The sequence below is a fragment of the Pezoporus wallicus genome, unplaced genomic scaffold (assembly GCF_028554395.1).
Source record: "Pezoporus wallicus isolate ANWC-B61680 ecotype Strahan unplaced genomic scaffold, APGP_CSIRO_Pwel_v1 contig_7339, whole genome shotgun sequence".
Lineage (NCBI taxonomy): Eukaryota > Metazoa > Chordata > Aves > Psittaciformes > Psittacidae > Pezoporus > Pezoporus wallicus.
This window is the reverse complement of record NW_026636333.1, coordinates 1,304,629-1,319,580: the sequence shown is the minus strand read 5'-3', so window position 1 is coordinate 1,319,580 and position 14,952 is coordinate 1,304,629. Positions and strand designations below refer to the sequence as shown.

At 45.9% G+C, this 14,952-nt stretch overlaps 1 protein-coding gene across 1 annotated transcript; it reads right to left on the bottom strand.

The window, feature by feature from the left end:
* Positions 1-352: 352 nt before the first annotated feature.
* LOC130594281 (ankyrin repeat domain-containing protein 9-like) lies at positions 353-6,635 on the bottom strand. Its single transcript, XM_057400064.1, has 2 exons — positions 5,250-6,635; positions 353-973 (listed from the first exon to the last, which is right to left on the bottom strand). The coding sequence occupies exons 1-2, from the start codon at positions 6,120-6,122 to the stop codon at positions 965-967; spliced, it is 882 nt and encodes a 293-aa protein (XP_057256047.1). The 5' UTR covers positions 6,123-6,635; the 3' UTR covers positions 353-964.
* Positions 6,636-14,952: the final 8,317 nt, after the last annotated feature.

The window sequence follows — 14,952 nt, the reverse complement described above, 5'->3', positions numbered from 1 at the left end:
GAAAAGAGGCTGCCAGTACTGTTCTATTCACTGGAAACAGCTTTGTCATAAGCTGCCATGAGCTGAACTCAGACCTAAAAGATTATAATCAAAACCTTTCCCCCTGTAGAGCCCCTTCTTCTGATTCATCGCCACCTTCCAGCAGATCTGTGAAATGTGGGTTCACCTCATCACTTGGGGTCGTCCTCAGAACGCAGCCAGCTATTGCAAGCCTGTGAAGGAAAATATTATCTTCCTAGATCACATATTTGGAGGTAATGCCTCAGCAGTCAGAATGAAATTGTCAAACACCACGATGAGCCGAAGCAAAAGCCATAGATACTGGTGTCTGGCTGATAAAAGACACATCAAGTTTGTACTACAAGTTTATTACAGTAACACAATCAGATTGATGATTTTCACAGCTAATATGCCTCATTATAGCAGGGTATGTACAGACATTTTATTCCCAGCACATTACAATCTTTTTATCTTTAATCATGCAGCGAATAATGTACAAACACAATTATATGGAAGATTATTTTTCCCCTAAAAAAAGAGAAACCAAACTTACAAAAGTATGGCTTTATAAGAAAGTCATATCATACAATGAACATTCATTTATACTTGGGTATGGCAACATTCGGTCTTAACCAGTGAGCAATTGCATCTGTCACTGTCACTCTGATTCCAAAAAAGCCAAGGGAACTGGGAGCAGGGACATGCCCATTGGTGCCAGAGAGATGGAAAATATAGATCTGTATACAATCCAAGTATGAAAAATGTAAAAAAGTGTTTTCAATGGTGAAGCATCACATTTATTTGCATGCTGAAGTCAGAGTTATGGAGCCTTGAAGAATGTAAGTGCACAGTTTCTATTTTCCTTTAGACCAACAAACATTGGGAGTGATGCAATTGAGTTAAAAAGCATTACTTCAGCTGTAAAGAGGTGTAACTGAGGTCAGAATCTGGCCTGTCCTTCCTGCTAATAGTGCTGCAGAAATAGACAGAAGCATAAGGTTAGGAAGTCAGCAGTGGCTGAATTTTGCTGGCAGCCCGCAGAAAAGAAAGACAAAAATGTATGTTCAGTAGATTTTATTAACAAAAAAAGGTGGATTTGAGAATAAAATGTGGCCCCTATCGCTAACTCTTCATGGGGTGATTGTGGTTGTTGGTGAGCAGAAGCTCTTGTCCTTGGTGTTCAGAGAAACATAGAATGACAGAATGGTTCAGGTTGGAAGGGACCTTAAAGCTCATTTAGTTCCAACCCCCTGCCATGGGCAGGGACACCTTCCACTAGACCAGGTTGTTCCAAGCCCCCTCCAACCTGGCCTTGAACACTGCCAGGGATGGGGCAGCCACAGCTTCTCTGGGAAGCACCCATTTCAAGAGCAAATCATCTTCCTCTTTACAGGAGAAAAGAACTGTCCTTACCTGTTAGCAGCACGGAGCTTGGGACACACACTTTTCTCATGAAAAGGCTGCTTTCTTAAGGCATTGATCACTGATGTGGAGTATTGGGTAAGTATTGTCAGTCAGTTATGAGTTCTACCAGGAGAGGGCAGACAGAGACACAGACATACACGTACACCCCGGCTCCCACATATTTACATACACATACATGTGCACCCAGGCATCCACACGTTACACACACACACACACATCACTTGCCGTGATACTGATGTGATACTCATTGAAACTGCAGTCACATATATACACACTCAGCTCAGATCCTTACAATGCTATGCCTCAAAATAGAAGTTAAAAACATGTAACCTGCAATCTGTAATCCAAAGATTAGCAAAGATTTTACTCCCTCTCTTTTCTCTCTTGCTTTTCTTCTTCTTCCCAAGCTCAGAAATACAGATTCTAGCTACACTTAGTACCTACGTATGCAAAATGTAAACATCGCTACACAGCACCTAGCACCCTTTTGCTTACAAAGTCACTAACATACTTGAAATGCAACATAGATTTTTCAAGACTATGGACTGTCAGGTTACAGGAAGTATGGAGAAGAGTTTACTTTTGCTAATGATCTGGCTTGGAAAGAGTGGAGGAAAAAATCAGCGCACACAGGGCTGAGGTAGATTTGGCTGTATCTGATGTAATGTCACGGTACTGAGCAGAAAGAAAAGGGTCTCAGACCAACATGCAGGTGGGTGACCACAAGATAAGCAAACCATGTTTAGGGAGAAGATTCCTCCCTTCCAACTGAAGGATGCCTCATCCTGCACTCACATCACTACAGGTGATGGGAAGAGTTATTATCACAAAGCTAATGGCCCTAAACTCCAGCCTAGCAGGACTGCACGTGGAGGTCTGATGGTAGCTCAGCAGCTGAGGGCCAGCTAGTGCTTGGTCTCTTGTTAAAGTGGTCAGGAGAAGGAGAATGAGAAGGCTGAGGAGAGATCTTCGCAGGGCAAGTACCTGCCTGTTGTGCACTGAGCTGAGTACAATTTACACGTTGGCCAACAGCGGGCCAGCAGCTTTCTTCCAGGCTGTGGTACCAGATGCAGATATGCTCCAGAGTGGGAGTTTCTTGAGCAGTTGCTTGAGAATCCATCTCTTACCTTCTGTCTGGGCCAGTGGATAGTGTAGCCTTCCACATGGACAAATACATGCACACAAGCATCTTGCTGCCTGCTACAAACCCACCCACAAAGGCTGAAGTGCCTGAACTTTGACCTTTGCAAACATTCACAACTACTACAGCCAGCAAGAGATCCCTGCACCATTTTAGACCCACTTGCTCACAGTGGGTTGATATAGGTCTCTGGGTACAGCTTCCTCCTTATTAGAAAGTGCTACCTCATTAACACCATGAATTCCTAGCTGCCTCCTCTGATTTGAGTCCAACAGCCTTCCCCTCCCTCCTGGCTTTTCTGGAACTCTTTATAGCACCAAAACTCTCCTGGGTTTGAGCCAGATCTGCTCAGTAACTGCAATAACAGTTGATCTTCCTTTCCCTCCTTCCCTGGGATCCCTGCTCCCAGAGCCTAATTACTATTCTAATAATATCCATCAGCAGCCTCCTCTCCTCTCGCCCACCCAGATGAGATACTGCATTGCTGGTAGGGACAAACCCAATCCTCCTCCTTCGGATCCAGGGGTGCACAGGAGCTGTGCTCTGCAGAGTTGCCCTCATCAGCCTTGGGCACAAGCACCTCTGCCTCCAGCTCCGGGTTTCTGAGGGGGGGCTGAGCTGGGGAACCTGCAAGTGTTGGCAGAAGCAGCTCAGCCACTGCTTATAATGTAAATCTGCCTTGGGTTCTGCTTTGCTTCCCAAGCGGTGACAGCCTCCGCCTGCCGCAGAGGCTGCCGAGTGAGGGAGCAGCCTCTCCGCAAAACCCTCACCCAAAACTGACCCTGAATTTCTCTGCCACCATTCACACCCTGCCCCAAGGAGGAATACCACACCCTAAGGAGGAACAGACACGATATGGAAAGACACGAAGTGCCCAGGGGCAGGGGTGGAAGGACATTGCAGCACCGGGAATGTGGGATTTCAAGAGAAAGGTTAACCCCTTCCTGGCCTGCTTGCCACTCCGGCGGCTGGGCTGACATCCATCTCACAAACAAGCCTGCATCTTCACCTAGCACAGCCCAGACAGCACTGGCACTGAGCTTCTTCTGTGGCCCACGGGAAGGGATGTCTGGGAGGAGCATCCCTAAAAGGATGTTCCAGTTGTCTGTGCCCAGGAAATCACCACCAGGCCGTAGCTGGCATCACCAGCAGCCTTGCACATGGAGGTATCCTGCACACAGAGAAACCCAGCAGAATTGCTCCCTGTGGTGATGGGAAAAGGGTGTAGCTCCCACACAGCCATCTTGATATAGGCACAGGGAAGTAGCCAGATGAGACACGAGCCATTTTTGCACGGAGCAATTGAGATGGGAATGCATATTCTTTCTTAGCTTGCTGAAAGGGGCTTGTGCCCCACAGCCTTTGGGCACAAATGTGTTAATGCTGCTTCAGCAGAGTAGAGGGTTGCACTTAAAAAGAGAGCAAACATTGGGGTCCAAAATTAGGGATGTCCCGCAAAGGGAGCTGGGATCCTGCCACTGCTCTGTTGCTGGTGAGCACAGCCAGGAGACAGGACCAGTTTGAACAGAGAGGGCTCTGCCTGGGCAGCAAGGCACAGAGCTCCCCAAAATGCAGGGCAGCCTCAGCCCTGCCTTCTGCAAACACCCCCTGCCTGCAGTGCCCAGGGCAGTCAATGGGAGCTGTTTGTATTTTCCAGGATCAGGCCCTCTGTCTGGACCTGAGTGGCAGAAATACTCTTACTGACATCAAGTGACAACTTTCAACAGCAAAACATCATACCCCAGCTTAGGACAACTAGCAAATGCTCTGAGACCCACTGGGAAATCCAGTTAGTGAGCTATGTCTCTTGTGGAGATAACATTCAGACCTAAAACACAAGTTAAGGAAGAAATAATGTCACTTATGAAGGACAGGGCTTCTGCTGGCCCTGCTCTGATTTCCATTTGTTTACTGGACATCAAGAAAAATGGTTCCTTCTCCACTGCACAAGTCTGTACAGGCATCAGGGCTGGGATTGCCTTTAACCCACTCACTCCCAGGTAAGACAGGATGGTTTCCTTAGGCTATTCTGCCTGTCTTTATCCCCACCCCAGAAACACACACTCATGGCCCCTCTGTGAACTCACACCCTCCACACTATGACCTGCTGAAAAGTAACCCAGTAAAACCAGGTACTGTGCAGGATCTGATCTACATCCCTGCAGCACCAGCCATCGACTTTTTGGTTATCACCAGATGATGCTAGATCATTGTTGGAAAGGAAACCTGGCATCTGAACCCTGTTGGTACGGGATGGTATTTGTCCCAGCTCTAGCAAAAAACAATCCCATAGTTACACCATTTGACAATCCCACTGAGCACGTAGTTTCTTTTTACCCAGGTACATTACACAGGATACAGTGATCACATTGGGAATTCAGATACACTGATACCAGCTGACAGCTAAGAAACCGAACATAACACAGTCTCGACTACACTTAACCCTTCACATGCACAAAGAAACAGAAAACAAGGAAGGCTTTTGCCTTTAAAAGTGCCGTGCCTGCAATCAATTAAAAAAGACATTTAAAATCTTGTCACAAAAGATTGAATTTCCCAGTATAACCTAAGAGGTTAAGTACTAAAATCACACTAAAATGCAGAGGGTGGTGGATGACCAGCTCCCCTAAGTTGCCTTTGAAAATCCAAGACCCAGCAAATAAAGTCAAGGGAAAACATTTACCACATTTTTTGTCGGTAGCTTTTTGCCATAGGATGGTAAGGGCTTTAGTGCCTGAGGTATAGGTAGTTCCTGGATGCTTCTAGGGAAGTGGGAGGGGGGAAGAGTCTGGAGGATAGTTTGCATAGCTTGCAGATATAAAGAAGCAGGTGTGTTCCCCACCAGGCTGTTGAATTTGTCTTCCCCCAGCAAAGCTGTCCAGTGGTCGGGATGCTCCTGCAGAACTTTCCGCATCTTAAACTGTGGGTTGGGCATGAAGAGCAAGAGGTAGTCGAGGCAGAGCTTCTTTGATGCCACGTTGACTTTGGAGTCCCACATCTGCTCCAGGATGACGTCCAGCGGGGTAAGCCCTTTGCTGTCCTCTATCCTGGGAGAAGCTCCATTCCCGAGGAGGATGAGGACCGTCTCTGACCTCAGCAGTTCGCAGGCAAGGTGCAGGGGGGTTTTCCCATCTTCCAGATGAAAGCAGCCAGTCCTATTGATGTAGGAGTTCAAGCTGGGAAGCTTGTGTGCAATTTTGATGATCAACCCCAAGATATCTCTCCTGTCATATGTGACCGCCATGGCCAAGTGAGGAGCAGAGGATGGGCAATAGCAGAAGTGTTCCCCAGGCACCTTGAGAGCCTCCTCTGGAAAATGAGACAGCAGATATTGAGCATAAGGCAGGTGGTTATGCACCACTGCATAGAGAAGGGCTTCTGAAGGTGAGTAGGTTCTTAGGCTGGCATTTTCCTCCCAGTAAAAATACTCCATAGTTCTCATGTCTTCCAGCATCCACACAGGCTTGTGATCTCTCACAGCCTGGTAGAACATATAGGATAAGAACTTGCAGTGCCTGCTCTGATCATCCTGCAGGCTGGCCTGGTTACTGGCCATGGCTCAGCAAATAAAGAACAGCTCCACGTAAAATCACTCCAGACTGTAAGATCTGTGAACTTGGAATGCAGATCCCGGTGCTGCTGCAACCTTCAGGCTGTCATTGCTGCCTGGACTGCACTAGCTGGAATGCATGGGCTGATCATCTCCACCCATTCATTGTTTTTCCCCTCACTGCAGTGGTTTTGTTTAGGTAAGCACAATCCCACAGGCTCAGTTAACCCATGCCATGCAAGCAGATGGTTAGTAAGTACATCCCGCTCTGCGCGTGGCACAGGTTACTGGAACGCTGTCAGACTGCGAGTGATTTTATACACACACAGAGCTAGCGAGAACAGAGGGAGAGACTAAAATTAGCTTGAGAGGTGAGGCGGATTTCTGTCTGCATTTCGTGTCGAACCAGATCAGCTCAGGCACTGCAGTAAGTGTAAGAGCAATATTCATCTCTCTTTTTGTGTGTCACTCACACATACACAGCTCGTTATATAGTAAAAAAATATGTGGCAGTGTAAAATGGTCCACAGATGAAAACACACATGATTATATGCTTGGGAAAGCAAGGGCTTGGTAACTGTAGCATTAGGAAGGGATCCCTATTTTATAAATAATGGTATGGCTAGCCACTTAGGAGACACTGATGGTAATGGATTGTCTATAAGGCATTAGTGATGTTTAAGATCCCAGCATTAATGTGTGCAGAGAACAGAGTCAAGCTGCATGTGGAGTAACTATAGCCCAGAGTCATAAAGCGAAAGCATATTGCTCAGTTTAAACACCTGCCTTTGTTTAGCACAGAAGTATCTGTGCCTCTCTGTTGCACAGCAAGTACATAAACAAAAGGTCAATGGCCAAACCCCAGTGGTGTGTGGAGAGCTTTGATGTGAACATTTCTCAGATGTCACGCTCCAGGGCTGGGGTCAGAGCCAGTCGCAATGGGAGGAAGTGGGATTAATCAATGGGACTTGTGCAACGCCCTGGTAAGACACAGCCGACCGAGGTCTCCAAGCTTGAGGGGGTAGTGCTTGTGGGATGAGGCACAAGGACCTGCCCAAAATAAAATTCACAGAAAAAAAGCGAGCTAAACATTCTTCAGGGCAACTTGTGTGCAAGGAAGGAGGGCTTCTATGTGCCTTATATATCAACAGCTCTCAGTAAGATGGTGTCTCACCTTTTTGATATGGAAACAGGGAAAATACAGCAATTTTTTTTTTCTTTTTCCATTTAGCAAGGACACAAACATTTATTCAGTGTACTCAAAACAGAGAGTATTCAAGTATCGAATCTGAACATCTCCAAATGCTGTCTGGGGTCTCCAAAGAGAAAACCAAAGCCACTCACAAAACTGGGTGTAGATGTAGCACATCTTCCAAAGTTCTGGGTGTTCAGTTCCACAGCACAAGCATTTCTCTTTAGGGAGTTTTTTTCATAGGGTTGGAATAAACAGGTATATGTCCAGTCTTCACCCACCGTTACTGTGGTTATGCATGGAAATGCTGCTACACAGTCATTTGTACATGGTACTGCCTGTCTTGTACCCGCAGTCACAATAAACCATGTGCATGCTCAGGGCCAGATCAAAAGCCTGCTGAAAGGCACAGGGAGGTTACCACTGACTCCAGCATGCTCTGGCTCAGGCATTAGTTGAGCACTTAGAGACACATTTTGGTTCCCCAGTTCCTAACCCAAAGCATCTGAAACTTGGACTTTAGTATGTGGAATAGAGGTGAATCACTACTGAAGTGGCTAGGCCCTTTTGTCTAAAGCTCTCACAGAGCTTCTCCTAGTAGTAAATCATTACTATACCCCAGGAATTACATTAATTTCTTTATTTCCATGTTGCAGGTAGGGGAAAACATACACACACACTTTACGTGGCTCAGTTTTACAGACCAAACTTGGAAACGCTGTGTCTTTGCCCACTGGTTATAGCCCACATGGAGTTCAACTTGGTGCAAAGACACACAAAAGTCAAGGGAAAAATATTCTGTGAGTATCTCCAAGGAAAAGGGAATCCAAAATCCCTTAATAAAGAATGGCCATTGGGCTTATGGCAATCAATCACATCTACATCACAGGCCCAGGATGTCCAGGATATGAAAACATCTGTAATCACAGCTGATCTTGTAATGACAGATTACACCCTAGTTCTGCCCAGGAAGCCCAGTACAAAACCAGGGGAGTCTTTTGCATGGTTTTCTCCCCTCTGTGTGGTATTAAATGGCACAGGTCTGCCTGCTGTGGTGGCCCCTGACTTTGGCCTATTTTGTTTTTTCCAGGAGTTTAGAAAAGCTGGAGCTGAGGGCACTTGTTTGATGGCAGTGCATTGCTTCTGAATTTTATCACAAGCATAATGCATGTGTAAAACATAGCTTCATTAGAAATGGAAGACATTAACACGGAACTGGAAGAAGATTAGGAGTTTGGGAGTTTCTGTTTATTTCTTTGAATTTTGAAATGTGGCTAAAAAGAAAGTACCCTACCTCATGAAGTATTTGTTGTGGCTTCCCTCTTGCCCAAAGTGCAGTCTAGGAGGTGAACAGAATCAGGTTTGACTCATAAAGAGAGCATCCAAGGGAGCAGGAACTGTTTAGAAGGGTGAAACTGAAAAAAAACACCATTTACTATTTCAGTTGGGATCAAGATGCTTTTTAAACCTCTCCTGGACAGATACGTTTTTCACATTTTGATGGTGATTTCAGCTTTTAAAGTAATTTGGTTACTGTGAGCCTGCGAGAAATACAGTGTTTTTCTGAGTTATTCAGGGATCTTCTTACAGTGTTACGCTCAACATATGGTTCCTGGACAAAAGGGGAAGATATCTTACATGTAAAGATGTGAATTTACTGTTAGTATTACTGAAATCTTACCACTCTAATAAAAAAATAAATCATTATTACAGAATCTAATTATTACAGAAAGATTATTCTGCAATGGCCTTTTAATCTGGGATAAGTGTGCTGTCTGATTAACAATAAGCACTTCAGAAATACCTGATAAGTGTATTCGTCCAAGTAAAATTCTACTGGACTTTATTATCTCTAATGTTTTGTTCAAAGAATTGTATTGGAATAGTGGATTCCTTGAACAGGGCACTCATGGTGACTGTCATTGACAACTTGCTTTTACTACCCCATATAACGTGTTCAGAGCTTGCTAACCTGCAGCTGGTCATCTGTTTCCTTCTTCTCTATGGTTTAATGTACATGTGAAGTTGGCCAGTGAGAATTCACTTGATAGCAGATGGATTACTAGCAAAACAGAAGCAGGAAATTCCATAAGGCTGCTTAAAGGATGTTTTGGGCACAGTGGTTTCCCATTAAATCCATTGAGGTGCAGTGTTTGCTTGGACCATGAACATTCTGTGGGAGGCTCATTCATCGGCACCCAGGAAAATATCATCTTGGACAATACAAATACTATAAATACCAGAACCCTGAAACTGCCTTTAGCAAAATCCCAGCTAACAGCTGTTGAACATTAAAGCAGAATTTAAAGGCCTTCACAAAGCCACCCTTTCACTCACTGAGGCCTCTGGCTCATTTATCTGGTTGATTCAGGACAGAAAAATAAATTCTATTTGTGCCTCATTAAATGTACTGAAACATTCATCAGTAATGCCCCAAAGGATGTTGGATTGCTTCCCCATACTGCAGGATTTAAGTTAATCGCTCCTATATTCTGTTTAAAAAGTCTTCTGCCCATCAAGAGTAAAACCATCTCCTTTTGATAAAGTTCGTAACTGGTGATGAGGAAAGAACTTTAACTAAGAAGTAACTAAGGTGAGAGGCAGAAATAAATCAGCTCAAGAAGCAGCTCCTCCCCTCCATACAATGAAGTCTCCACAAACTCAGGTTTATAGTCACCTCCCTGGGTAACTCGTGCCAGACTGCCTTTGCAAACACTTGTTCAACATCTCAATAGCAAGGTACTGAAATGAAACCAAAACATCAGCATGGTCCTCTTTTCTTAATGGGATAGGAGATAATTTGCAGGAGAGATGCAGCACTGGCAGCACAATTCCTCTGGGTACCACCCTAGAAAAATGCAGGCTAATGAAGGGCCATGGCCTATGTTCATGTTCTGGGACTGCTGCAGTTGACTTTGTTGCACACTCAGCATGGTTTGTCCCCTCTCCCTCCTTACCTCAGGCTTTGCATTTCTGCACCAAGCTGTGGTCAGTGAATCAAAAACCCAGGAGTTAGACTGGGGGGATGCTGATCTCCCTGGCATCATGGATGGTGGCAAAACCTCAACCTGAGGTGGCCCTCCCTTTGTTTTCCCTTGTAGTGATGCTGACAGACTATTCACAGGGGCTGCTGTCCCTAACTGCAACATCTGGTGCCATTTGAGATGAGCTAAAGATCGAGACATTACATAGAGCTGTGAGAAGGACACACTGAAGCTCCTCACTTTTCTGTAAAAGTAGATGGAGTCCAAGAAAAATAACTTGGAGCTTCTGATTTAGCACCAGTGTTGGACACCTCACACGCTTCAGCAGCCACCCTGTGACATGAGTGGGGACTCCTCCCTCAGAGACGCTGCTTCAGAAGCCATTGGTGACATTGTGCACGCCTCACCTTCTGAAGGTAGGCTAAGCACTGAAAAGCACGTCTGCTTGTTCAATGCTACTGGAGTCTTCAGTGGGAACACTGGAACATTTTAATGGGAATGGTTCTCCTCTGAAGAGCTCCAGAAAAGCCTCTGGTGAGGTCTGACCCTATCAAGTCTGACCCTATCAGGTCTGACGAACAACTGGGGCTTCTATTAAAGCCTTTCTTTGGTCCTTTTACTTTCAGGGCTGCTGCAGAGCCCAGGGATCCAGGTATGTTAAAAAATAATACCATGGAAAGCTAAGAACCACTGGCTGCCTCTGATATCACTGACTGTGTGTCTATCCCAGTTTCCAGTTTGTGAAGTGAGGGATGAATTCTTCCCTCTTAGAATCATACAATCATAAAATAGTTTGCCCAGAGAGGTGGTGGATGCACCATTCCTGGAGACATTCAAGGCCAGGCTGGCTGTGGTTCTGGGCAACCTGATGTGGTTGAAGATGTCCCTTCTCATGGCAGGGGGTTGGACTGGATGAGCTTTATAGATCCTTTCCAGCCCAAACCATTCTATGATTCTATGTGACCACACTGAACACTGCTGCAGGGATCATTTTCCCAGCTGATGCCTGTGGTTCCCTTTCTTGGATTCTCCCACTAGAGGGGCTCCCTCACTCCCTTTCATCGCGGTTGCAAACATTTACTGTTCACATCCTCAGCCTGTACATCCCCATCATAGCCACCACTGCCATTCAACAGCCGATATGAGTCTCTGACAGGCCCAGGGAGGTTCCTGCTGTCATCAATTTTCTGAAGTTTTAAGAGAGCATCTTCATCTTTTCTCCCACATTGGCATGTCCAGGACAGTGAAGAGAAAATCCCCATCAATGTCTCTTAAGACTGGTTCGTTTTTCCTTACCAGATCCCTACTTTAGGCAGTCTTCCTCCTAACTTCATGGACCACGTGGCTTTCACCACTTTGCCCATGTGTTCTCAGCATGTCTCTGGCATAACCTTGCACCCAGCATGACCTGCCCTTGTCACTATGCCTAGAAAAACCCTGGGTGGGCAATGCTGTAAAAGCAGAACACTCTTTCTAAAACTGAAACTGAGTGTGAGAAATAGGTTTGAAAAATGTGATTGACAATTTAATAATTTGTGTTTAGTTCTCACCATGGGCAATAGAAGGGGATTCATTTCTCTGCTCTCCTATCTATAGTCTGCTAAAGATTCTGTTCCATTTTACTGATATAGAATCATAGAACCATACAATAGTTAGGGTTGGAAAGGACCTTAAGATCATCTAGTTCCAACCCCCCCTGCCATGGGCAGGGACACCTCACACTAAACCATCTCACCCAAGGCTTCATCCAACCTGGCCTTGAACACCGCCAGGGACGGAGCATTCACAACTTCGTTGGGCAACCCATTCCAGTGCCTCAAAACCCTCACAGTAAAACCCTTCCCCTATTTAAGTTTTAACCCATTACCCCTTGTCCTGTCACTACAGTCCCTAATGAACAGTTCCTCCCCAGCATCCCTATAGGCCCCCTTCAGATACTGGAAGGCTGCTATGAGGTCTCCATGCAGCCTTCTCTTCTCCAGGCTGAACAGCCCCAACTTTCTCAGCCTGTCTTCATATGGGAGGTGCTCCAGTCCCCTGATCATCCCCGTGGCCTCCTCTGGACTTGTTCCAACAGTTCCATGTCCTTTTTATGTTGAGGACACCAGAACTGCACACAATACTCTAATTGAGGTCTCACAAGAGCAGAGTAGAGGGGCAGGATCACCTCCTTGGACCTGCTGGTCACGCTCCTTTTGATGCAGCCCAGGATATGGTGGCTTTCTGGGCTGCAAGCATACACTGAAGCTGGCTCATGTTCATTTTCTCATCAACCAACACCCCCAAGTCCTTCTCTGCAGGGCTGCTCTGAATCTCTTCTCTGCCCAACCTGTAGCTGTGCCTGGGATTGCTCCGGCCCAGGTGTAGGACCTTGCACTTGTCATGGTTAAACTTCATGAGGTTGGCATCAGCCCACCTCACAAGCGCGTCGAGGTCCCTCTGGATGGCATTCCTTCCCTCCAGGGTATCAACTGAACCACACAGCTTGGTGTCATCGGCAAACTTGCTGAGGGTGCACTCAATCCCACTGTCCATGGCAGCGACAAAGGTGTTGAACAAGACCGGTCCCAACACCGATCCCTGAGGGACACCGCTCGTTACTGGTCTCCAGCTGGACACTGAGCCATTGACCAGAACTCTGCATGAGGCCATCCAGCCAGTTCTTTATCCACTGAAGCCAGTTCTTTATCCACCGAATATACAGTCTGAGTACAATATAGACTTATAGAATGGTTTGGGTTGGAAGGATCTTAAAGCGCATCCAGTTTCAAATCCCCACCACAGGCAGGGACACCTTCCACTATACCAGGTTGCTCCAAGCCCCATCCAACCTGGCCTTGAACACTTATATTCTTTATTTCAGGACATCATCTCTTTCCCTCTGTAAGATCTTATTTGAGGGTTTCCAGGAGGTATTGTGTTTTCTGGGATTTATAGATATGTGATAATCCCACTTGTCCAAAATATATTGATCCTCTATACATACAGTCACACTGACTCATTAGTGGCTATTTTGCATTCTGGGTTCCAGCACACCCATGGTAACACACACACTATTGCTGTATAAAATACACACCAGGCAGCCAATGCTTTCTGGAAAGTCTTGGAATCGCTGTCACAGGCTGTTGTTCTATTCATGAACATCTGTCTGATGCTTCCTAGAAACTCTGCAGTTAAGCACATGTGCTGTCATTGCCAGGGTAATCAGCCCCTGAAGGCAAACACAACAGCGTACAGGGGAAGTTCTCCCATGACACCTTACTTTCATGACTTTAGTGAGTTTTGTGATGTACAGACTGGCTGACACATGAATTTCACATCTTTGAAAAAGGGAAGACATTGTGTACAGTGCATATGATATGTAATGTACAGTTCAGTGTTCTTCCTCTGAGATTCCTCTATCATTGAAAAGGTTTAATTTAATCTGTTCAGTTTTCCAGTAAGACCATTAGCAAAGGCAAAATCAGTGAAGCTCTGAAAATCGGCCACTAAGCACTAAAATCTGTTTCACTCAGTTGGCAGAAAACAAGCCGAAACCCTGAACCCTGTTCTTGATGGCTGCCTAGTCTCTGACAAGCAGTGTGAGAATCAATCAACCTTGGCATGCCTCACTATTCAAATACAGCCCTGCAGAGCCAACAGACGGGAAAGATGGAAAAGTCTCGTTGCCTTCAAGCACCCACAAGGTGGTGCCGTTCAACAATTTTAGGAGGAAAGGCTGCCAGCCAAGGCATAAGGGAAGGAAAGTCAAGATCCAGCTCCCCTTATGAATTACTCCTTTTTCTATACTGTAGGCCAAGTGTCACCCCAACAGCAGCTTGCACTCAAAGGATCATATCATAGCAAGGATTTCCGGCTGCTGCCTCATGTCTCCTCCAACCTGTTCCCTGTTGCAGGGCTGTGTCCACCTTCATTCACAGCCCTACGGGCTTTCCTAGGTATGAGATGGCTCTGCAGCATCATAAACCTCACGGTCAAGAGTGCTTCCCTATCGGCATGCCTCTGCCTTAAATAGAGATCACCTTTAACCTCATGGCCCCTTTGTTTTCTTTGGATAGGCTAACAGGCATGGGAAAAGTCCCTGGCAAGCGTAACTGTGATAATTCCACTTCCCATGTCCTTTTTGCATCATCATTTCTTACTCACAGGACAAACATTGTCCTCCATTAGCAACAGACTCAGGGTAACTGAGTCAACAGGGCAAAGAGTGGGAACCCTTTGTTTAAGTATTAGCAGGACACCAGCTATACTCCACATCAATTTTCCCACTCACATGGAGATGACCAGATTATTTCCTAGCAGGTCTTGAGTGAACAGATGATTTGGAGGACTTGGAGGCTTCCAGCCTGTGTCAGATTCCTATAGCTGGCTTAGAAGTGAAGCACTCCCTCAGTCTCAGCCTGGCTCCTTTGCTTAGCAAAGCTCCTCTTGAGACTTGGGTGAGCTTTTGTGGGGTTCAGCTGGTTGTTCTTCACCTGCAGGTTGTCTCCTCTTCAGACCCTGTTCTCTGCTGAATGTCAACCTGCCTGCACGATCAGGGACTTATAAATCATGTAAACAGCATATGTCAACCAGACATTAAAATTGTTGCTTGAGGATGCATACTGACTGTCCTCATAAACACAAACATCAGATTAGCAGAGCAAGAAGCCAAAGCAAT